The sequence below is a fragment of the Sycon ciliatum genome, chromosome 4 (genome assembly GCF_964019385.1).
Source record: "Sycon ciliatum chromosome 4, ocSycCili1.1, whole genome shotgun sequence".
NCBI classification, from domain to species: domain Eukaryota; kingdom Metazoa; phylum Porifera; class Calcarea; order Leucosolenida; family Sycettidae; genus Sycon; species Sycon ciliatum.
This window is the reverse complement of record NC_088646.1, coordinates 27,810,931-27,836,522: the sequence shown is the minus strand read 5'-3', so window position 1 is coordinate 27,836,522 and position 25,592 is coordinate 27,810,931. Positions and strand designations below refer to the sequence as shown.

Below are 25,592 nucleotides of genomic sequence, written 5' to 3'. Positions count from 1 at the left end.
CCATCCACGAGCAGGATTCTGGCAAGTGATCATTGCTAGTGTGAGTTTCAGCTCGGCAAACACACACTGTAAACGTGTACGGACTTCGAGCACCTGGGTCTACTCATGAGATATTCTTTACATGCATATGCAATGCAAGTGACAGTGACACTGACAGCATGCACAGCTAGTACAGGGTGAGTTTCGAGGTCAAAGTTCAAGGTACATGAAGTGGGCCCCATGGGTCACATACGTACAGTACAGGTCGAGGGTGCACGGCAAGAAGACACGTTTGCTTTGCTGCAAAGACTAGCGCCAGCGTTGCGGATCCTCCAGTTTTTGTGTGAACGGGTTGTCGATGTCTTGTGACATCGCCATCCTTCACAGGGCTCCTTCCCAGCTACTTCACACGTCTTGCCAGCACGCCGCGAGGCGGACGTTCTCACCTCAGGGATGGTTGCAGACGACTACAAGAAGCTGGTCATAACTTGCGTTACTTCCACTTCAGCGAGGGCTTTGTACCTCTACTGTTCTGTGCATCGTCGTAAAGACACCGGTTGAAGGAGCTTTGAGCAATGGGCTGAGGAAGGCTGCTTCTCCACGACTGATTTCCTCTTCACATTAGAGAGCAGGAGTAACTATGCCAGCGAACAGTGAAAGTAAGATATTTGGCTCTCCTCAGGAGCCATTGTTCAACCAGAAAACTTCTGGTTTGTCGGCGGAACTACTGGAAGACGCTCTCCATGTCCTTGCCGAGAATAATGAGAAGAACAAACTGAAGGCTCCTGTAGGACGCGGATTATTCAAGAGTGGTGCTGTGGCAGGTAAGTCCAAGAGACTCAGCCCATTGTCGAGTAATTAGTTGACCGTCTTTGACCGGTGCCGGCGCGCATGAACCTGCAACTAAAAGGCGTGCAGTTGGGAGGTTCTGCTCTACGTTTTGGGAACGCGACGCAAAGAATCACGCAAACTTTCTTCGCGTTCCCGTAACGTAAAGAAATGCTGTTCTGCTCTACGTTTCACCTAGAGAAGTCACGTGGAATGTGTACTGGAAATTTCCCCTTTTTTTAATTCCATATTTGGCAGTTTTCTGCATGCAGTTGATCGATACCCAGCAAATCCGTACGCATTTTCTCTGCGTGCGCCACAACGTAGAGAACCCCATCTCCGCGTAGAAATCTGGAGCCAAAACACGCGAAGCCGTAGACTCTAACCCAGACACCTGCTCTCTACGTGATTTCTCTACGTTTCACGTCTAGCAGAACCTCCCTATTCTAGAAAGAAAAAAACTCTACTCAAACTGGCCAGGGAAATTTGACGCCGGAAGATGAACGAAGTAGCACCGGTGCACTGATGCACCGCGTAGATCTGCGCGCCGCGTAGATCTGCGCGCCGCGTTCGAGTGCACAGAATTAGTGATGGTCTTGCTTTACTTGGGCCGCGGAGCGCCTGGCGCTACTTCCTTCCTGACGGTGAATTCACTGGCCAGTAGATCTACTGTAGCGGACATGGGAATCCAGTCGATTGACCGGGGCTGGCGCCCTCAGTGCGTACAGAACGCTGCGTGCAGTGCACATGTTGATCCGATGCGACCAGCGCGCTGCAGCGCATAAATGCATGTGTGTACCGCATGGCCACGGCTGCATGGCCAGCGCCCTGAGGCCGCTAGACGTGCGACCGGATTTCCATATCCACAACAGTACGTCGTAATAGTTACTCATATGTCGCCATAGGAGACCATGATGACAGGATTTGATAAAATCCTTGCACTATTGCTCGAATCCAAATAATATCCTTGTAGAATATTTGAAAGCTGTATCTCCCAACAGCGAGACTGCGTTTTTGATCTACGGGTTTGGGTGGAAACTACTTCTTTCGGTAGATGTGTTCCTTTTTTTCTACTCAAAAAAGTAGACTCCACCTTCCTCTACCGGCTCTTTTTCTACCAGGTAGAAGCTGGTAGAGGTTGGTTGGTAGAAGTTGGTAGAGTTGTTGGTTGACGGCTTGTAACACGGTGGAGGACACCGTGTTCGGAAACAGTGACCTTTCTACAACCATCCACAGTTGGTAGAGCCCCGGTCGGTTGCGACAATCTAAACCGTATGGGTGTTGGACCCGGTTCTGACCCTTCCTATTCTAGGGGAGTTGTCTTAGACTTCTCGTACAGTCAGTAAACTCCCCTAGAAGAGGGAGGGTCAGAACCGGGTCTAACACCCATACGGTTTAGATGGTCGCAACCAACTGGGGCTACCAACCGTGGCTGGTTGTAGAAAGGTCACTGTTTCCAAACACGGTGTCCTCCACCTTGTTAACCCGACTGCTGCATGGACGATAAGTGCTGCGAATAGTGATCATGCACCCTGGCCTGAGTAGCTCACTTGGCTAATTGAAAGTCAGCCCACCTGGGCCAAGTTACGTTGCTAGTACATGCACAACCCCAGTCACAGAGCACAAGTTGGTTGAGTTTGGCCGTCAGGAGGCCAGCGCAAGGTATCCGGGGTGCGGGTCTGATTCCAGCGAGGGGCAATGTGGCACCCCGGCCCCCGCAGCACAAGGGTAGCGTGATATTACTTCTGCATATGCATTACATACTATGATCATGCTGGCTTCATCCCTTATCTCCTAAGCTACCCCCCCCCCCCCCCCCGGTGCGTCTGCCCAGTGTTGACTCCGAGACCCACGGTCGGACGAGCTGCCCAGGCCTCACCACCACTGCCGTTTCCGTGCTGCCTTCTCGATACATACGTATGTACACTGTATATCATGTGCACATTCACATGTCTGAAGGTTTGTGGTTTTTCAATAAAAACCCTACGCCAACGTGCGCGCTGCATGAGTAGCGTGATACTCGCCGAGCGCTTTTGCTGTTGCCTAGCAACGTGTTTCTGTCTTTCCTGGGCCCCCAAATGCATGTTGGGTGGCCCTGCGCATGACTGCACTTGTCATAGCAACCTTGGAAATCTCAAGCCAGTTACCAACAAGCTAGGAATCAGACCAAGCTGCCGAATGCCCCTCCGGCCACCGGCGCTTCATTGCAATTGAATTAATATTTTTGTCAAGAATGAGCTAGGACAGAGCAAAATACATGTACATGTAGCTTGGAGTACCATCACGCCAAGAGTACATAACCTCCCAGAGTGTGCAATGCCGATCCAGCTCTGCATAGGGTCTTGGTCGAGCGGAATCGGATCTTCTGATGTCATGCGTACACCCCACACCAGCGCAAGGCCGGTCTCGAGGCAGGGCACCATTGTTTTTGATCCGAGAGTACCCGCGACTCCCCGGGTTCCCCTCAGATGTGTACGGTATTATGACGCAAAGATCCGATTCCGCTCGACCAAGAACCTATGCAGAGCTGGATCAGGCGTTGCACACTCTGGGGGGTTATGTACTCTTGATCACGCTGAGTGGCACTCATTGTGAGACATAGGTTAGTGTAGAGCGATAATAAATTCCAGGAGGCTTGGGTGGGAGGAAAAATTGCAAAACAGTTGGATGCACGCAGCAGCACAGCTAGCAAGAGAAAGAAGCCGTGGATGGGTTTGTTCCTGTTTTTGATGGCTGTGGCCATCTGCTGGCCCAACGGTATTCGTGCGAGTGAAACCGAACTTTGAAAAAGGCTTTCGCTCTTTAGTGCTATTACTTTTCATACAATGCCTATTGATGTCTAGAGACATGCTGTCTAGCCTTCCCCTGGTACGCATTCACGGGGCTTTGTTGAAGTTCGTACCGTGAACTGCCAAAGGGAATTGTTTGAATGGTGCTGGGGCGGGTGCGACATTACGGTGTCCCTGCAGCCGGCCTAATCGCGTTTGTCGCCACAACCGATTTTACATGCTGTCAACCAACAACATGTTTGAACAAACAAGGTTTGGTAGAGGTACGGGATTTCCAGCAAGATCAAGACACTTCATAGAGAAGAAAACATTTCATATACATATCGTGAAAAACTACTAAATCCGGTAGGACAACGTTTGTGCACTTTTACCTTCTACCTCTCTCGGTAGAATGACTCTACTCTACACCAACAGGTAGCTAAAAAACGAATGCAGCCTAGATTGTGGGTGCGGGAGCGTAGGCCAGGTATGTTTTCTGCATACAACTTCTATTTTTGAATTTGCAGTTTGGCTTCAATGTGCGAATGCAGCAGAAGCCAGACAACAAAGCGAGCTTTTTTTCTGATTTGTGGCAACTTAAACAACAAAACCTCTCTGCCAAAGGGACAGGACTGGTGATGGGTGCCTATGTCCAAGCATGCCATTAGCGGCTAGGTAGCAAAGTAAATGATCTTTCTGATAAAGGTGTAAGAAAATGACCCTTGGCGCTGTTCTCCAGGCCCTGCTGAAAATGTCTTGTTTGCTGTGTATGCAGAGTATGTTTTCCTGCTATGTGAGCATTTGGAGTTGCCGAACGAAGCCCGCTACTTGGCTGTGGAGTTGTTTGACCGGTGAGTGGGACTTAATGACTACCAAACCTTCTTCTGTATACGGGCAAGATGTGAGCCTTCTGAAACAATGCTTCGTTGTGCCATATCATCTTCTCACGTGGCAGAGAGTAACTTCTAAATGGTAGGAAAGGGATGTGTCTGTGGAATAGACCTGGTCAGTTGGCTGGTAGTTATGGCTCCCCATTCTTCATTGGTATTGGTGCAGACCAGTGATCATACCATCTAGGGAGATGACGTAGGCAAGTGGAATATGAAACAATATGGGTTGTTCCCCCCAGTTGCCTGCTCCAGCCACAGCCTATATAGTCAAATTGCTGCGGTTTCTGTCTTCATTTCTCAATAATGCCCAGCTTCATGGCCAAGCACGTTGCACAGCTGTATGAACATGTGATGAACTCTGACAAGTATCCCCAGAAGGAGGAAGGCTGGGCCACAGTAGAAAGCCGGATTCAGAGACAGTTGACTCTGCGCATGGCATCTTGCATTCAACTGGCGAGTAAAATGTGCTCCCACTATAAGGTATGTGTTTTGCTAGCAGGTGCTGAAGTGTTCATCTTTGATTAGCACTACGCCCTACCTACCCACCAGTACATTGGCCGATAACTATTGTGTTGCTTGTACTTGTGTGATACATGTATGTAACTATTTTTCCTTATGATGTTGATCAAAAGTTTCAAAACAGATGGTTCGGGTCTTCAGGCACAACGCCAGGCTGTTCAAAGGGCGGAGAGGGTTACATTCTGGCACAAAAGACGATGAGTAAGCATGCAAAGTAGCACAGCCACCAAGCATATAGAGCAGACAATAGTCGGGTCACTCGTACCATGCAAGGTAATACTGAACTGAGCAGCAACAGTTACCAAAGTTGACATGTGAATGTGTTGTAAGGAGTTTGACATCGACGCCAGCTCTCAACTTTACTCGCAACACCACATGCTGAGCACTTGATGAGTAATATCAAGAGTCCATAACCCAAGAGTATGCAACTGTGATTATGGGTGCATGCGTGGCGCGCTGCCTTCATTACGTAACTTGCCTTCATCACGCTCTGAAAGCATGCATTCAAACTCTCAATTTCTCGCACGAGCCCATCCGTTTTTGCTCTATTCGTTCCAGTACCTACACAATCTCTGAATTCTGGCGCGTGAACTCCAGTTCCGTACGAAAGTTCATTTCAAACTAGAGGGAAAGTACGGTGTTTGATTTTCCGCAGTGCGCGGACTGCAGCTGAATGATGTAATGAAGGCAGCGCGCCGCGCGGTTGGCCCATAGAAAAGAGATCACAGTTGCATACTCTTGGGTTATGGACTCTTCTGTCCCCGGGGAAAATTGCGATTCCGCGGCCGCGTTTTTTTCCGCTTTTTTTTGCGATTTTTTAAAAGACCGCGTTTTCCGCGATTATCCCGCGTTTTTTGAACTTTTTTGTTGCACTACACGTACACACAGTGCACTGTTTGGTCAGCAACGTCTCACCGTGGCGGCTTTTTACTCAAATATGACGAGTGCTTACACCAGAGACTTGTAACTGATTGACTTCACTACATACTCACTGAAAATTGCCGCACATCAATATTATTCACCGCATATTCACCGCATATTAACCGCAAATTCACCGCAAATTATGCCATATTATGCCGCGCTTTTCCCCGCGTTTTTTTGCGATTTTTTTCCGCAATTTTCCCCGGGGACAGACTCTTGGTAATATCAGGTTACTTACTATTAACCAACTGTAAGGGAAAGTCCAGACTCATAGGACAGAACATTCTGCAGAGTTGCGGTCAAGGCAAACATGCTACTAAGTATGCTTGGACCAAGACCCACCATTATCCTTGCACATCTGCAGACTACACACACATGTGAAACCGGACTTCTTCCTAGCCACTGTCAATTTTATTACCTACGGTGCCGCTGCTCGGTACTTTTACAAGATTTTAGACTGCTTGAGCAGTCGAATATTTTGTAGCAAAACAGCTGAAACTCTAGCCTTTCCTCAAGCGTTTTTGATGATAAATTATAGGCATGTGCTCACTCTGATCTTTCTTCTGTTTGTGGGCAGATTGCAGCTGTCAGCAAACTCAGACAATTCCTTAGGTGCCTTGGGCTTCGATACGCAGATGATGCTCTCTCCAAGTCCGAACTCAGAATTTTGGAGACACTGGAGTTCACATTATCGATTCCCAGTCCACTGACATATGTTGAGACTATACTAGAAATTCTTGGTGAGTGGAAGTGTTTTTGGAATACAGAGGCCTGGCCTTCCTCGGCCTCAGAATTTCATGTACTCTACTGCTGTGAGTCCATGGCATGATAACATGTTAATGCAGCATTGGTTGACCTTCCAATGCATATGTGACTGTGTGCAAGTCCTATCCTGTTGGGTGGCGAGTGCGAACCCAGGTGTGTTTATCGAAGAGCTCCCTGCAGCTTGTCCTCAGCGTGGTCCATACACACAATGGTGTGACATCATCATGGGTGATTCTCCATCAATCAGCACCCTGTTCTCATTACCAATTGATGCATGTGCGTACGGCTGCCCAGGATCGCCTACATTGTCGGTGGGTTTTTTGCTCATTGCTGTCCGGCCACCTGCAGTGCCCCCCCCCCCCCCCCCCCCTGGCTAGAACCCTGATACAGGTAGACCTTTCACAATTATTGTAATCTGAAATGCTCAATCTGCGGGCAGAACTCTTTCGTCCTTTGTGGACTCCTCAGCGTAGCACAGAGAAAATGAGGGCGAACCTGATACTATAGTGATAGCAATCAAAAATTTCCAAAGCCAGATTTAAACCTGGCCGGAAACGTGTATGATCAAATACTGAGGTTTAGCATCACGAATTTCGCGTTCGAGTTTGCGAACATTCTTCGGTTCGCGAACTGGATTGCAAACTTTCGCATTTTCCGTTCGGTAAAGACTTACGTAGTCGAAACACGAATTGCGGATTCGTGTCGGGACAGTCATAAATGTACTACACTGTACTGTCTGTACCCAAGATTCATGTGCATGTACGACATGTCCACGTCATGCATGTGCGAATTTCTGTTTGCTAATCCTGCTCATAACGCGAATTCCGTCACTGAGTTCGACTTTCCTTGGAGTGCGAACGCGAACGCGAATTTCGTCTTGCTTGCTAAACATCCGTAATGTCTACATCCATGTGTGCCGATATGTGTGTGTATATAATTATAATCTGTTCTAGTATCTAGTACACGTCGTCCCCCGTTAATACGAGTCCGGTTAGTACATAAACCCCGTTAGTACATAAGAAATCTCAAGTCCCGGATGAAACGTGGTCACTTCCATACAAATTGTCGGTTAGTACACAAATTGTCGGTTAGTACATAATTCGTTAGCACATAAAATTTCTCCGTACCCGCATGCCACCTACCTCAATAGTACATAATTTGTTGGTCTTTTGGCCTTCCAGTGGAGGCACATCGTGTTCTAGATTCTACTTGTGGACGCAATTAGCCCAGAAATCAGAGCGCCCATCACAAACCGACAAAGCTTTGTTTTTCCCCGAGTGACCACTGGTGACTGTACAGGCGCTAGGCGCGGCTGGGCATGTATTGTGTAAACTGTAGAATCTTCCCTCACTGTGACCATTATAACATAATTTGTATGTTATATCGAGGGAATCAAGAATATCTCGCTCCCTGGTCATGGTAGCAAGAAACACTCATATCAGAAAAGTTGAAAAAAGTGAAAAAATTCTGGTACACAAGCAAGTTATGTACACGTTCGTTTAGTACATAAACCCCGTTTAATAATACAATCATAACATTTGTCAAGTGCCAGAGATTAACATTTGTCAAGTGCCAGAGATTATGTATTAACGAGGGACGACCCGTATTTGAAATATTATGTGTGTGTGTGTGTGTGTGTGTGTGTGTGTGTGTGCGCGCACGTGCATGCATGCATGCATGCGTGCGTGCGTGTGGGTTTGTGTGCGTATCGCATTGCAGGCCACAACAGCAAGAAGTGTCGCGTGAAATTACTTCACGGAACCAGTTTGTTGGTACTAGACATGATCTATCTGAACTTTGAGGACATTTATGGCGAGATCTCTAAGACAATGGCAGCGGCAGAACAACGTGGCACTCCCATGGCGATAACATCCACACGATGCCTCCATAGTGCCAGTGCATTGCGCTCGGACCTCATGCTGCTGGCAGTCATTGTCACTGGCACTGCAGCTGTACTTGTCGATGTGGAAACAAGCTCTCATGTAAGTTGTGATCTTCACTAGTTTTTCTGGAGGCCATCTACTAGCAGGATAACAAGATACTATCCACTGCAATACATTTCTAAGTGGAACTGACACTGAATGATGCTCTTAACCCCAAGCACTCGAAGAAAATGAACTCAGTAGTTTTCCTTTCAAACTGTGGTTGATTCAGGTGATGCAACAGATAGCATTGATAACCCAAATGCCAAAGGAGTCTCTACGTGTCTTAGTCAAGATACTGCTGAACTGCATCATAAAGAGTGACAAAGCACTGGCAGCGACAGCGGCATCATAAGCAACTACCAGTCTTCTGTTTACCACTTGTTTTCTGCTTGCTATGCAATATGCTTTTCACACCCATTGCCCTTCACCTAACTTCCTGGAAACCTAAAATTAGCCAACTAGAAACTCGCAGGCCCCCGTTATTCGTTCCATATGTTCTTCTAAACTCCAATATATAAATAGAATCAATATTTATCTGAAAAGCTGCTCAGACAGGCCCAGTAGAATGATTCAACACCCCTCCCACATTAGTAGTGATATCCCATTTTTCCTCTCCACTTCACAGATGGCTGTATTTGGTTTCTTGCCACCGAATCTGAGCATAGTGATTAAAAGATAGGTAATTTTATTATGAAGAGGCGGTTTTATAACTTCAAACATACTTTTACTTACGTCAAAATGCACAAAATAGTTTCTTACCTATTCCTAGTCCGAGCCTGCAGTACAAAGCAGCAGTTGTTTGAATCACTATGACAGCAACATGGCACTTCTATATCATGTTGACGGTTCTTTATTGCAAGTCAATCCTTCCAGGTGTGTCGGAAGAACTGACCATGGGGTCCACCCGTCTCTTGTGCTGCTGCCAATACATGTACAAGGCAAAGTCATTGGGTCCATGTCCCTCACGTCATCATGCCACACTAACTTACTAACTTTGTATCCCTTGTTCTTGACTTGGCTATAAGCACTAAGGGGAATTCCCTCACTATCCCCTCACATCACATAGTGCACTGTGGCACATGCTGTACGGTTATGGGCAAACAGAGTGAGGACTGTCACATAGGCAGATAATATTACAAGTATAATAATAGGAAAAAGGCAGGAAATAACAGGAAATAAAATCTCGTCAACCACTATCATGAATTGCCATCCGGGACTAGAGGACCAACAACAGAAAATAATCATCTGTACAAAGAACACATTGTTTTTATGTACAGAATGTATAAGAGTTACAATGATGTGTGTTCCATGATGTGTTCCATGATGTATTTATATGACTGTGCAGGACAAAGTTTTTACTCAACCTCTCATTTGGAGTAGATGTTTTAACTGGAATTTACACTGTATGTACAGACAGACAGTAATATCGGAAGCTCACGACTGCCGTAACCGCTTGCCTTTGACCTGACCATCATTGTACTCGACTTCAATCTGTTTACGGCGCTTACGCTTGGCAACCTTCACAGGCGCCACCTCTTCCTCTTCTTCCTCTTCTTCCTCCTCCTCATCTCCATCCTCCTCACCATAATCCTGTATAAAATAAAAATAAAAATATCCCCACTCATGCGCTATGAACTTCACGGACAAAAATAGGCTAGTACAGGCACCATAGGGGTACAGGGAGTTGTAGCGTACAGGAAGACAACATGGGCGACTGTAATGCTGAATGATGCGCTCTCAGGCTGCCTGTAACCGTCACCCTTGAGCCAGGGCTGATTATGTAACTATACAAACTCGCCTATGGTAATCGTTTGTCTGGGTTGCCCTTCAGATCAGCAGGTTAAGGCCGTGATCCTAATACTTTGAAATTCTCCGTGAAGTCCAAATTTGAATTTGCAACCTTTCCACTTCCAAAGTTTATCGCTCTGTACTAAACCACTGCACATCACTTTGGGTAGCTGCGGTCGTGGACATTAAAACCCGATGGGATGAGCGGGGCCGGCACCCTTGCTGCTTTTAGCGCGTACATACCGTACTGGCAATATATGTTGCCGCGTAACGCGTAACGCAGGGGGGTGCGGCGTAACGCGCGACCAGGCTAGTGCGACAATTTTTGTTGAGTTCGTAACGCGCGTCCGGCGGGGTGCGGCGATCTTTTCATTGCAGTTTGCACTGCACAAGAAAAAATGATGCGGCAAAAGCAAAAAAATGATGCGGCAATAGCAAAAAAGTGATGCGGCAATAGCCAAAAAAGGACTGCGGCAATATAGAAACCTGTGTAACGGCTCCTGTGCGACTTTGCATGTAACGCCCTGCGTGCGGCAAACATGTGCCAATGTAACGCTTCATGGCCTCCCTGCGGCAACATATATTGCCAGTACGGTACACTGTAGTTCACGTACACACTGTAAAAAAGGGACCAGCAGTACTCGCGGCTGCAAGGTCAGCGCCTTGTGTCCGCTTGACTTCTCAACGGATTTCAATGTCCACGACAGTACCCCGAGTGAATCTCACCGCAGTGCCATTCGCTGAAGGTTACAGTAGCTAACACAGAGATGCCCCATCCACATCCGGTGTATGCACTACACAAGCAAGAGTACAGTACGGATCGGCTATAGCGTTGGTGTTTGATTTTCGTGAAAATATCACTATAGGCGATATATTACTATAGGCGATATGCATACTTAGGTATGCCTGGAAAATGCGTGTATGGTGTCATTCGAATCAGTGCAGCGTGCAGAAGTGTGCTGTGCATGTGACTGTGCAGTACGCGCAGTGCAGAGCTACTTCGTGTGGAAACAAAAACTTCGTGATTTTTTGACATGAGTTTTCATGGAGTTCCTGTGCTCAACAAATGTGTTCTTTTGGAAGAGAAACACTTCAACTCATTCAATCGACATATCAACAATATCTACAGGATCGATTAGTGGGAGTAGAGTCTCAGTCTGGGTCGCCATCGCTCGACTCATCACCGCTGAAACCGTTCCAAGTAGCAGGTCGATCGACGCGTGATGTCGTATGTCACGGAGAAGCTTCTCCGCGTCCCTGATCGTCTTCGCTGTTACCTGAATGCCTTCTCCAACATCTCGGCGGAGACCACGGTAGCGCTTCAGCGCTGGTACTCATTACTGCCTCCGATCTCGCTCGAGGATGCCCCGGAACAACAAGCACAGCCCGCGCCAAACATTTCGAATTATTTCCTCCGAAGGATATCATAGTCGTACCAGCGCTTCCTGGCTGCCGCGATCAGATCTCGCCATGTACGATGTATAATTTTTTTATGATCATCACTATAGCCGATGAAAAATGTATGCAATAAGATCATTTTGACAAAGAAATCGTATCATTATAGCCGATATATTACTATAGCCGATTATTACTATAGCCGATCCGATATGTATAGAAAGGGGTGGTTTACGAAAATGAATTTGAGAATACGATCACTATAAGAGGTATATTACTATAGCCGACAACCCTATAGCCGATCCGCACTGTACTTGGAAGTAAGAGACTGGGGATAAGCTACAGTGAAGACATAGATGAATCTCTAATAATATTATAATTCTCTATATTGACTGTGGTCATATAATTTACTGAGAAGCTGAAAATGTACTTTGATCTTACCTCCATGTCCAGATCACTTCCATCAAAGTCATCATCCGCAACATACTCTACCTCATCCTGTAACACACACGCACATGAATGCAGACACGTGCACGCATGTACGCACACATCCCAAACACAGCAGTACTCATGTACAAGAGTACAGCACACTACAGCACAAGGGTACAGGGCACAGCACAATGCTGTTATCATAGACCTGATCCTGGCCACAGTAGCCTAGGCACGAGCAAGAGTCCTGAGGACCGTTTCAGGTATGTTCCTTGCTTCAATCAATATCCGAATCATGCTGTTTGTTAGTACTCAGATGGTGAGCCAAGGAAAATATTAAACGGAAACAAGGAAAACGGTGGGGCACAAGGTATGCGTGCCGTGCAATGTCTCAGTAGGTCTACTCCTTGTCAGTCTGGTGCTACCTTGTGTACGTCTGACTGTTCAAAAATCTGGTTTAGTTGGTGCCATGTTTATTGCTATGGAAACTCGAAGAGTTTTTGCACGTGACGTGAATGCCGCCATCTTACTGAGCGACCAGGCGCAAACAGCAGTGAGGGTGCAATACAGAAGATTGAGGTCATCGGCGAATATTTAATCACACGTACGTCTTCGTCATACTCCTCGTCCTCTTCCTCCTCTTCCTCACCATCCTACGCACGAGAAAAGTGAACAAAACAGCAGCCATGACACATATGATTTGGCGGATGTGGATGCTTACTGACCTAAATAACCTGCACACAAAATACTGACACGTGCATGGCATCATAGGCAAGGGGACAGACAAAAACAGATACACCTTCCACTACAGGTACACTTGCTAGAAATAAAAAATGCAAAAAGCCTGAACCCTAAATGTTAGGAGAGAGAGAGAGAGAGAGAGAGAGAGAGACTCTGCTGCAAGAAAAATTGATAAAGGCAGATGGATTTACAGACAGACACTCACACGCACGTGCAAAGGTCATTTTTACGCCAACATTTTACAATACTGATAGATGCCCACTGACCTCTTCATTCTCTGACTCGGACATGATCTCTTCCTCGTCCAGGGCCTTTGTGAATGCCGTCTCCGGGAAGTTGTAGATCTCACCATACTGTACAGACAAAAGCAATGCAAGCAGTCACAAAAAACACACACAGAAGAACGAGTTCACTGCATGGTACACACTGTCACGAGTTCACTGCATGGTACACACTGTCACGAGTTCACTGCATGGTACACACTGTCACGAGTTCACTGCATGGTACACACTGTCGCCGAAACATGATGTCCTTGTTCCCGCATTGTGAACAAAGCCTAGATGTAGCAGCACAAATGACCTGACCTCAGTCGTTTGATGTAAGTTTTACTCTACTTGCTCCAAGCCTCCAACACAATCGAATTCCAAGTAAATTCATAAACAACAGCCCAAGAGGTGCAATGCTAAAGACGCAGCACTCGCGTTCTGACAGTATTTTACTACTATTTTAACATATTTCGAAAGCGGCACATTAACATGGTGATGGAGTACATATTATGCACAAGACATAGAAGACAGCGTGGCCACCGAGCAAGAACCGGACTTAGAAAGGACATAGTTGCTTCTACTGTGGAGTCTGCAATAACTTAGAGGCCCAGCTGATGCAGCATAGGTACAGGATAAACTAGCAAATACCATTACATTGAATCTTATTCACTTTAAAAGGCTTCCTCTACGTGCATATGTCACTTACTGTTCCTTCTCGTAGACGCTCTAGCAGTTCTTTCTCTATTGCCTTCTCCACCTTGGCTGCGATCAATGCCTTTTTCTGCACACAACAGAGTTACAATAATACATGAGAAAGCAATAAAGCTTTGCACAACTACATGTTCACAGCAGTACATTCTGAGAAAACAAGCACGGAACACTCCAGCCCTAAGACACAGCATGAGAGAATGCCCAGGAACATCACTATAGATAGTGCTGGCAGGGAGAGAAATCTGACAATGTTCTAGGCGGGAAGATTGACACCGCTCTAGGCGGGAAATCTGACACTGGTCTAGGCAAAACAAGCATGTGTACAGTGTACGAATGTGTTCTGGGGAAAGTGCAATATGTGAGAACCTAGCAGAGATTCACAGTACAAGTGTAAAGCAAAAGTATTCCCACTTGCAAGTGCTACCGACACTACTAGTACCCCATTACAGCAGCCAGTGCTATGTGAAAACAGAGAGCACGACACAATACGGTCGCACAGTGTAGCAGCAACCATAGAGTGCACATGTGAAGACGCGGCAACTCACCTCGCGCTTAGCCTCGCGCTTGTCAACCTTTTTATTTATTGTCACCAGCTTTTTACTGAAAACACCAACACCAGCAGCAAACATACACACACGATGTGGCAACATGAGACCCTACTAAACGGTGTTTTATTGAACGCACAAAGCAGTGATGATACGAATGCAAGGAGAGCAAAGAATTAAAAAGATGAACAGCAAAAAAAAGACCCTACACAACGTGTCAGCATAGTCCCTCCAGTCACATCTTTCAGAGCCAGTGTAGAAAGTGGCACACTCACATGAAGTGAGAAGACGATGGCCATGTCTGAATCTGAACACTGCACCCTAGGTTTACCAATTAGTAGAAAGCTTCAATCAATTATAATATGGTACAAGTGCAAGCCTGAGCTTGAATAAAGAAAAGCACGCTGGTGTTCCTAAAACCTGTGCTTTCAGCCTGGCATGTTCTTTTAAAAAATTGCGGCTAATGGCAACAGTTCCTACCTTGTTTTTAACTTCAGCTTTCTCATCCGAGTGAGAACCTAAATAGGAAACACACATCGAGACACAGAGTGTCAGACAGGTCGACACTGGAAGGTGTAAACACAAGCATTCTGCAGTCGGCTGAGAAAAGCCAAGCAGGCTCCACTGCTAGACCCGTCGCTTCTGTTCAGCCCATTCAGTGCTAGGATTTGCCATCATACTGTAAAAGCAGACATTTTCGGTGGTGTAATATTTTCGGTATTCTCCAAAATCGGCGGTTCGGTGGAGGGAAATTTTCGGTAAAACCCGTTTTCCAGGTACATGTAAGTGCGCTAGTACTACATGTATACAGTACCGGGTGTACTGAAATTTTCGGTGCGTTTTATTTTCGGCAAAAATTGTCGGCACCGAAATTACCGAAAATAAAACACCACCGACAATTTCTGCTTTTACAGTACCATAATAACATTACAAGGCTGCACCGATTCAGCGAGGCATGCTCCCCGTCCAGCTCAAACGTGAATTTCGAAGGGAACAAAATACACCAGACTGCAACAGTGCACCATCACGCACAGCTTGCACGGAGCACTATGTTATTATAGACAGTCAAGAATCGTAGACCCATGACTGGCTAGCACCTGCAGCAAATTGGACACCAGAAAGGCAATATCTCCATAGAGTATGGCCAATAGCAATGATGGTTCAAACCTCTAGGGCTCAAGTCAAGCAAGTAGCAAGCAGAAACAAAGGTTAATTGGATTGATCCACGGAAGGACTATGTAGAGAAATCAATAGCTGAAGGTGATTCCAACCTGCTTTGTCAAAAACTAGCGTCGGTCAGGGGAACCAATTCCCAGTGGAATTTTCTTTATCATGAACTTACCTGCGTTATCTTGGTGAAGCGCTGCTTGCACTTGTGAGTCTGAAACTTTGGCCAATAGAGCAGATTGTCGTCAATCTGATAGAACAAAGCAGGTACACAGAACAGACTTGTGAAGGACAAGGGGAAGTTTTCTAAAAGACGTCCGGGGGAGGTCACAGAATACAGTAAATCTTACAGCACACGTACAAAATGTGCCTTTATTATGAATACAAGAATGGTATTTCGTAACCAAGGTACTCTACACCCGAGGATAACTGACTGGAAAAGAATCCACAAGTTTCCCCAAAAAGTGTATAGCATCCGATGCAAGAGCAGTGCCACTGAAGAAGCAATTACATGTACTTAACTCTAACCTCCATTACAAGTGCAATATTACCACCTAGAAACAAGTAGGAGAATGCAGCCAGGCACAAAACATTGCCACCCATACCTATGCCCACACCCACAGTTACCTGCTGAAGTGCCGTATTGTAGTTCTTGGAGAGCTTGATCTTCTCCCACATCTTGGCTGGCATGTGTGCTCGTTCAATGGTCTTCACATAGAGGTAACATATACCTGCAGTCAACAAAGTTCCATCAACCATAATGATGATGATTTGAACACGACTATCACCAAACCCAAGAGAAGTATCTACGCCTCCGGTATGTTTCCTGCATACAGTAAAACCTGTCCAGGTGACTACAGGTCAGACCTCGCTATAACGTAATCTCTGGGGGGTGGGAGAAATTATGTTATAGCGAGGTTGATGTTATAGTGAGTTGGGCACACCAATATGCAATATGTATGTCAAAATGACGCTCTTCACTTACTGATTACAACTATACACTGTACTGTTTTACATACAGGTACAGTGAAACCTCGTTAGGAAGAACACTGATAAGACAAATGTTTGCCTAAGAAGAACTAGTATTCGAAACTGTATTGGATAAAACCCTGTGTATTCACTCGGTAAAACATATGGATAAGAAGAACTCCCGTTATTGCGAACAGATATCATCGGTCCCTTGATGTTCGTCCTAAAGAGGTTTGACTGTATGATGATGACTAGCAAAGATGTGTACAGGCTTGTCAGCAAAGGGGTGACAAGAGTCATGTAGTGCGTGTACTTGTACATGTGACAAGATTAGAGCCTGTAAAAAGTAATGGGAGTAGTAAAATACCAGTATTTTACTACTCCCTGCTTCCGGGGTGGACGGCTCACAGTGCTCAGTCTCGAATTCGTCGCGAGAAAGCATGCATGCCGTGTACATAGCCATTTTTATACGAGTTTTTACGTTATGCTGAGGTCTCCGTGCGCCCGGAACCCAGCAAACAGTGCGTTATAGGAACATTACGCTATAGCGGATTATGTTATAGCGAGGAAATTTTGTACAGAAGTGATGCGGTTTCGGCAGGGACATTCACATTTGTACGTTATAGTGAGGTTTATGTTATAGCGGGGGTCGTTATAGCGAGGTCTGACCTGTACTCTGATAAGGCAAGCACCTGTCTCAAGCAGGTTTCCCTGTACCTACAACACTGTACACTACCATGTACATTGCGGAGAGATGGTCAGATGCCAGCCAGGATATTACAAGCCTGATAAAACTGAAATGAAAATCAGTCAGCGCGGACTCCGGCAAGACGTACACCTGGTGCACACATTTGATGGCACCGGTTTTTTCCCCCATCGGACCATAATAGGCGTATAAAAAAAAGTATTGCTATGACGGTTCATAACGTACTTTCTGCACAGGGTGTACTGTTTGGTGGTCCTGCGAAGGGCTAAGCTATGTTCATAACTGGCGTGTGTACCCGAGAAACTGTGCACTTGTGCGTATTTTAATTTTTGCCGGCTTTCGGGCGACATGCGTATGGAAACGCGCTGAAATTGAAATTTCAATACGTATGTTTCAGTGTGTATCAGACGCGCACTGGCGTATATGTCAGTCACTTTGTCTGGCAGGGTCAATAAATTAGTACTGAGTAACTCAAATGCGTCACACGACCTAAACTACGATGTGAATTGCTGTTTTGCGTGAAAGCCTCAACACGCGTTAGAAACACATGGACCGTAAACGTAGTGTACATGTGCCAGTTATAAACACAGCTTTAGTCTTTGTTGACACACTCTTTTCTCATCACTTCTGGAGAAAATGTACCTGTCAAGTGGCTATAAAGAAGCCAGGCTTCTGGCTGGTCAGCATGCAGCTGGGGGGGGGGGCTGTGGAGTGAGTGGAGCTGTGACTGACTTAACCACTACCCTCTTGGCATGTGTCGTGATGCACGTCACTCACAGTAAGCATTGCAGTCACGTTGAAAATATTATAACAATATGATTTCGAGCCACTTGCCGTATTCGATACGTATATGAGCTGGGTATGAGGTTTGTGAGAGTAAGCCTGCGAACAAAATACCCTGGATACTGGGAGCTTTTCCCCCGTTCTAGCTGGGCACGTTATATCAAGGCTTCACTGTATCATTAGGCGGTGGAAAAGACAGCAAGGTCTGGGGAGAATCAATCAAGGCATTTGATCATAGTTGAGTGACTATGCTGCTCGCTTGTACCTTTATCTTCACGAATAGTGGCATATCGACTGTTTGCCAGCGGGCACGATTGACGATTGCACAAGCCGGTGGAGTTGTGCTCATTCCTGCAGAATGTCTGCGTCTGTGTTCTACAGGGAGTGGGGCAACACATGCACGTACGCACACACATACGTGCACATACGCACGTCATGCACACACACATACACACACACACACACACATATGCATGAAAGACAAACACACACACCACACACACACACCACACCACACACACACACACACACACACACACACACACACACACACACACACACACAAACACACACACACACACAATACACCGATCAAAACATCACAACGTACAATGGCATGGTCTAGGTACAGGCAATAGGAGATCAAGAAGAAACATGGATCCACAGCCACCCACTCAAGTAACTAGTTACACACTTCCGTTGGTGTTTGTACTCTTCAATCATACAAACATGTGATACATCGGAGAAGACAGGAGGTACTGCAGCCTAAGAATGTACGGGAATGGCCTTTGTTCATCGTGCATTCTTATATTCATTGGCTCGGACAAGTACATAGTCACCAGCAGAAACGACGAACATCCGAATTAGACGATTGACAATACTAAACTTGTACTACCATAAAAAGACACGAACGACTCCGTTGCGAATAACGCTGAGCTATGATGGGATATGTCCAAGCTTATTTGTCACTTACTTCGACTTGAATGAGCAAAACTGATGCCCAATTAGCTGCCATATCATCTACAGGAACACAATGGAAGAATAAAAATGTAGGGAACTTCTCGCTATTCAGGAGACCGTGGTAGGACTTGACACTCACTTCATCACTCTGCATCTTGAATTTCTGATTGGCAACTTCATGCAAACTAAAGAACTATCAGAAAGAGCTGAACAAAGTTTCTGTCTTGTCCAAGGTTGATGCTAACTACTTTGTACTCAGCTGCATAGCAGTGTAACTTTTGTTTGCTGAACACTTCAATTTTTTCCTCAACCAACACTGCAACACTGAACACGCACATGTACGTGTGATCGTGAAGGAATCTGTGTGACATCATGCACATACGTACAAGCAGTAAAAATAATGCGCAAATGTACAAAATCTGTCGTCATGGTGAACTTCATGATTTTTCGGTGAAATGCCATTTAACCACTCTCTGCGCGTGCGCAAACGAGGATTTCTATAATATTTCCACTTCCTGTCAGGTTTAGAACGATTTTTACAAAGTGTTAACCGCGGAGAACTCGAAACCTGTATGTCTTTGGTCAAATATCGAAAAAGAAAACCGGCGTAAGATCAAGAAGAAGAGGACACCGTTGCGGCGTTTCTTCTTGCAACCCAGTCATCTTCTTACACTCTTTCGTGGGTAACTTAGTTCTTCTCACTAAGCACAATGGGAGGACTTGGAGGACCTCTTTGGGATCCCACTCAGGTCGGCTGGAAGTATTACTTCAACACTAATGCCCTGAAACCCAGGCGGAATGTGAGTGGTGAACTTTTTATTACCAATTATGAAGACGATCTAAGTTTTGATGAAATACATGTATACACGTCTCAGATCGTATTCCTCTGACTACTTGTTGCTGAGTAAGCCTCTAGCTGTAGTGGAGGAGGGGTGAACGTCTTCTTGTAGGGGGAGCATCTGTGCGATCTTCACTGAATTCAAACCCTGTATTTTTGACGAGTCATTATTGTGCATGCAGTAAAATCAAAACTAGCTATAAAGTAGAATTACAAGCTTTACATGTTCGTTTCTGATCATACATGTAGGGCGGGACGTTTTCAAGACTTCTTGTTTTCAATAATTTAAATGACATGAGCATGCAGTACAGTCTGTTCGGTCATACCAAGATGGTTGTACCTAAAACATATATAAGGCCAAGTAAAAAAAAAAGCTAGATGATCGTCCCCGTCCGCCCCAGTTTTTGTCAGCGCCCCAAGAAATATTTTATTTTTTAAATCGTGAGTTTTTGCCGAAATCGTTGGTTTTTTACCGATCGCGGATGCAGGAAACATGTGCACGCTTTGTTTAATACTTTCTTTACTATATGGACCACATACTACTAGTATATCACAACGTCAGTATCGATCTGCTGAAGAAAGAAAAAGAAAAAAAGAAAAAAAGAGAAAAAAAACCTTGATGTTGTTGTGTACACTGTGTGCATGAGAGGGTAAAAAGTAAAAAAATAAAAATAAAATCCTCCCGCCCTCCCCGATTTTTCCAAAAAAAAGGACGATCATCTAGTAATTTTTTTTACTCGGCCTAATTGATGTAATTTTAATCAGAACAGCCCAGACAGTGTAGAACTTTTTGAATTGTGCGCAGACTCCAGTGCAGCCATTTGCAGTGTGCTCTCTTAAGCTGTGTTCACAACTGGCGCGTGAACGCTGTACGCTTGCGGTTCATGCGTGCCCAAATGCGCTCAGGCTTTCACAAAAAAAAACAGCAATTCGAGTCGTATTTCGGGCGTGCGACGCATTCGAGTACTAATGTTTTGACCCCGCCAGGCAAAGTGACTGGCATGTAACGCATTTCCCCGATTATAGGTCACACTCGATTGTAAGTCGTACCCCCCATGTCCAGGTCCATGTCATTATGGTGCGCCGGTACGCGCTGAAAATGCGTGTTGGAATTTCCATTTCGGCGCGTTTCCATACCCCATCTGTTTGGCCGTGTGGTGGGCCGTGCGTTCATAAAATGTAACGGATGCTTGCGAAGACAAGATCATTCATGTGTTCTGAGCAAAGAAGACTTTGCCTATGAGTAGTACATGTATATACTATACGTTGTATGTTACTTCAAGTACTGTACTCAAGAAGGGTACGCAGCAGTATTCGGTCTTGTACAGAAGAAGTACGGAAGTGTCGCTTTGCTGATGGTGTGCTGTGGCAGCGTGTCGAGTTCAGCCGGAGAGTGCGATCAGTGTGGTGTGGTGGTTGATGTAAAAATGTATCTTACTTTTTCAAATATGTCTAATTGTGGACATGTGGTTCCTATTCCAGTAGTAAAGAGAGCCATGGTTTTTTAGAAGGTTGGAACCATAAAGTACAACCAGATCGTCTCACCTTGATTTGCAGCTGAGGGAAAGACCCTCATATGGCTGAATTCAAACTAAATTCTTACAGCGCAAACTAAATTCTTACAGCGTAAGGGGCTATCCGGCATTATCGATAATTTTCACGAAACGAAAAAGTTAATTTAGGACCCTCCCCCACCCACCCCCCTGAACGAAAAATAGATTGACTTGACAGCAAGAACGCCTGGATGTCTCTCATATCAATGTTTTTCAAAACGAAATTCCCCTTGACCGACCCACCCATATACGAAACTATTTCTCTTCGTGTAAAAGATCGATAATTATGGACGGCCCTTAAGGTTAGTTTGTTGCAACTCTGACTTTCGTGCTCAAAATGAAATCAAGCAACTATCGCCTGATGAAACTCAGAGTTGCAACAAATTAACCTTGGTCCACTGTTGTGCTGTGTACTACTCTGGCTCGCGGCATCCAAGCACCCTCAGCACACTGAGTACTCTAATTTCAGAATTTTTGGTGCTCAGTATTTTCGGTATGAGGGCAAAAGGCCAGGTTAGGTGAACAGAAATTTTCGGTACAGAGAAGCAGTTCCCTGTTGGATTATGTGTGTTAGTGTTTGTTCGGTGTATTGAAATTTACGTATGAAACATATGCACCGAAAGTACCGAAAATAAAAGTACACCGAAAATTTGTGAAATTACAGTACATCCTTTGTAAATACTAGTAGTTACAGGTACAAATGTAGATAACTTGTTCCATGTTGTCCACACTCGGTACTCGGTATATGTATGTGTGTATGGAGCCCTGTGTGCGGATGCATGCATGCTTTTCACCATCATCACCATCTGATTTTTACTCCTTCCTCAGCTGCATCTCAGCCTTTGCGTTGTCTTTTTTCGATAATTTCTGTGTGTGTGCGCATATGTACGTGTGTGTGTGCGTATGTACGTGTGTGTGTGTGCTTGTGTTGTCATTGCACTCGCTCTGGGATAGGTTTCTGCTGCTGCAATTGGCGCGTGGGTAATGGTTTACCAGACGTACAAGTTCTTCGCCAAACGCAAGGCAAGGAAGATGGAGGCACTGAAGGCAGTCAAGACGGCATAGGCGTGAAGCTCTGTCCATTTGTCAGTGTCATGTTGTAGTAGCGCTTTTAAATGCCCCCTTTGGCTTGTAAGACTTGTATGAACTTGTTGATTATGCGTTCATTATGAAATTTTAATTTAATGTTATTCGCTGTTCGCTTCCACATGCTGTTTGTATAGTTCCTGTAGTGTCCGTGTGGTGGTGTACTTGGAGGAGTGCAGCTTGTGAACTCCCCGACTAGCCTGCGCTGTGTGTACATACATGCTCATGCTAGCTATTTTTCACCCCTGCGCTGACATGCAAGGAGTGTGGTTGCCCTTGCATCACAAGTGTAAATACACATGATATAGACTACTTTGAAGTAGCAGTGTGACTGAGCGTGGGAGAACGCCTGCGTTGGCATGCAAGGAGTGGCTCCTGTCCATTGTGCATTGTAGCCGTGGCCTATAACACAGGACCTGAAAGTGGTGGTATCGGAAGTCAATCACTGACGACTTACGAGTCCGATTGGATCCACTCTGACCATAGCGAAGTGCCGTGTGTGTGTGTGATGGGCAGACCCATCTTGGGTGGTATGCTGGTGTGACTTTTCTGTACAGGTTCCCCGGACAAGATCATTAGATGGCCCTGTCCAATCAGTACTGGAGGGCATGTATCATCCTACATGACTGATTGTATAATAATTATGTGAAGGGAAGCACACTAAGTGTCACATTGTGTAGCTTTCTAAGGAAGAGTGGTCATCAGTCAACAACCAAAATCATAGATTGTACTTTTGAAATGCATGCACAGTCATGTACATGCAGTTGCTTGGTGCTCAAAATGCAGTATTGATTACTAGACTTACTACTATATCCGAATAGCTTACTTTATCAGTTTATGGTGGCAACAATGTAACATTGTTACATGTACATGAACACACTGAACTCGACTCAACTCAACTACAAAAAATTACAAAAGAAGATCTAGATCTACCAAGCTACACGATCAGTTGTGTACAGTTGTGACTCGCTTGAGAGTGACGTCATGGTATTCTCCCGCAAAATTTAATTATTATTTGCGAAAATACTAGTGTATCGATCCATCAAGAAACGTACTGCTGCAGTAATTATTTTGTTATTGTTTTCAACATACATAATCATTTCGTTCGAGTGATGTATGTGGTAGCACGCGAAGTTAGTGGCGTGAAGAATAGTTTAGATCTTTACCTTTTTGTTTGGATTTGGGCCCATGCTAATCGCCTTCTCCACATCTGGACAAGCAGCAGATGGCGAATTCTCCAGGTTGATAGAAGTTTAATTCTGAACTACTGAAGTCATCATTTCGTCTCACCGACTACAATTGTGGTAATACGTCTCCTCCGCCTCCTCTGCATCAGAATTCGTTGTCATTTGTCGCATTCAGGAGAGTATACTAGTACTCTCACCTGTCTTCATTCTTGAGAACCTTTTCAAACGAGTGTGTACACAGTAGCCAGCAAAGCTAGTCTAAGTGCCTGCTGATAGCTGCACATTACATGGTGCCTTTCTGCTGGAGGGTTGGTGAGGGTACGTGCCAGTTCTGCGAACGCTCACTCGTAACATGGCAATGTTGAGCGGCTGCTGTCTGCCTTGCAGCAATGGCTGTCGTGCAGCCGTCGTCAGGATGATGAATACGTATGTGCATAACAGTCAGCTACCACGGCTGAGTTTAGCGGGCAAAGTGCTGCCACCGGTAACCAAATTCACGCCGGGCCAGCTGTTCATCCATAAGAAGCTTGGTTACTGTGGTGCCGTGCTGACGTCTTGGACGGCAAAGTACTTTGAGCATCTGAACGGCCTGGCCGAGGCCTCACCCCGACCAGAAATGGGTACCGAGCTGAGCGTACAGCGTCAACGACTAGTCGATGCCAGTCCCATTGCACACAGTGCTCGTAAACTTGAGCTGGACAGGGTGCGGCGCTTCTACACGGTAATGGTAGACGAGCGTAACATGCAGCTGATTGACCCGCGATTACAGTCGAATATCTTGAGTACAGAGCTAAAGCTGGATTGTGTGGATCACGATGACATCATACCAATCGAGATGATTGATAGTCAGGGTCATGAAACACCAGTGCTTACAGGCATCTTAGAACAGCAGCCATCATTGTTCACGGCCGACCGGCACAAAAGCGCCGATGGCCATTCGGTGTCGTTAATGCCGACCACGTTCTTGCAGGACTGGCTGGATACTCACCAGCAGGCTATGCCTTTCCAGTGCCAAGAAGTACACTTTGAGATTACGGCTGGGTTCAAGGTCACGGTGATGCCGTTCTATTTCGGCAAGCAGTCCGACGACGACGGCGTGCATCTGTGGAAGTACTGGTATCGTATCGAGTGTATGGATGCGTCCGGTCTAGCCAGCGGTGCTGACTTTGTCACGTTGCGTGAGCACCATTGGAATGCAGCGCAACTCTCGTCAGCATCTTCACCGTCGGCATCTTCACAGGACGAGCGCTCGAGTTGCAGCAGTCCCGACGCGCCGGTCTTCCGGTCGGCCGGCCGGCCTCAGGCCACCAAAGGCTTGTTCCACTCGGCGGACTATCTAGATCACGTCTATCAGAACTGCAACACGGTTCGCTTGGAGAAAAGCGGCGGCGCGCTGTGGGGCTGGTTTCGCATGGAGGCACGTGACGGTGTCTCGTTCAACTGTTTCATGCCACAGTTCTCACTGGTAATACCGGGCCAAGGTTCTAAAAAAAAGAAGTAGCTGTCTCTGTGTGCATGGACGAGGTAAAGCCTGAGACTATCCTATTTAAAGTGTGTGCTTTTTCACCAAGACGACAAGATTACACAACAAAACATGGCATAACGAAACACTAGATCACACAGCACAAATGCCCCATGTGGCAGTATTCTGATATATCCTTCCCCTTTCCACTTGAGCTCATACTATTTTATACCATCCAGATTCGTCATGTTCAGTCACCTATTCTAGGGTTATTATTATTTTTGTTGTTTTCAAACTGCTACTGGTCCATACTCAGGATCGCTTTCAGCTTACTGTACTTCTTCTTGTTCCTAATATTATTACGAACTTTAATACAAAGTCACATTCACAGGATGATCCTTGAAGGCCGGT

General features: G+C 45.8%; 3 protein-coding genes and 1 long non-coding RNA gene across 4 annotated transcripts; 3 read left to right on the top strand and 1 right to left on the bottom strand.

The window, feature by feature from the left end:
• Window positions 1–314: 314 nt before the first annotated feature.
• On the top strand, window positions 315–9,711 carry LOC135815424 (cyclin N-terminal domain-containing protein 1-like). Its single transcript, XM_065328716.1, has 6 exons — window positions 315–803; window positions 4,351–4,426; window positions 4,777–4,945; window positions 6,483–6,645; window positions 8,390–8,652; window positions 8,825–9,711. Exons 1-6 carry the CDS (start codon window positions 620–622, stop codon window positions 8,945–8,947), a joined length of 978 nt encoding a protein of 325 aa, XP_065184788.1. The 5' UTR covers window positions 315–619; the 3' UTR covers window positions 8,948–9,711.
• On the bottom strand, window positions 9,709–19,372 carry LOC135815425 (protein MAK16 homolog). Its single transcript, XM_065328718.1, has 12 exons — window positions 19,195–19,372; window positions 19,069–19,115; window positions 18,361–18,470; window positions 16,265–16,368; window positions 15,813–15,887; window positions 14,951–14,988; window positions 14,471–14,525; window positions 13,921–13,995; window positions 13,215–13,301; window positions 12,816–12,860; window positions 12,220–12,276; window positions 9,709–10,185 (listed from the first exon to the last, which is right to left on the bottom strand). Exons 1-12 carry the CDS (start codon window positions 19,207–19,209, stop codon window positions 10,030–10,032), a joined length of 864 nt encoding a protein of 287 aa, XP_065184790.1. The 5' UTR covers window positions 19,210–19,372; the 3' UTR covers window positions 9,709–10,029.
• A 194-nt stretch (window positions 19,373–19,566) lies between these two features.
• LOC135815423 (uncharacterized) lies at window positions 19,567–22,844 on the top strand. Its single transcript, XR_010553289.1, has 2 exons — window positions 19,567–19,855; window positions 22,401–22,844. It is a non-coding gene; the product is annotated as an uncharacterized LOC135815423 (long non-coding RNA).
• A 746-nt stretch (window positions 22,845–23,590) lies between these two features.
• Window positions 23,591–25,577, top strand: LOC135815422 (uncharacterized). The gene has a single exon (XM_065328715.1). The coding sequence runs from the start codon at window positions 24,072–24,074 to the stop codon at window positions 25,218–25,220; it is 1,149 nt and encodes a 382-aa protein (XP_065184787.1). The 5' UTR covers window positions 23,591–24,071; the 3' UTR covers window positions 25,221–25,577.
• Window positions 25,578–25,592: the final 15 nt, after the last annotated feature.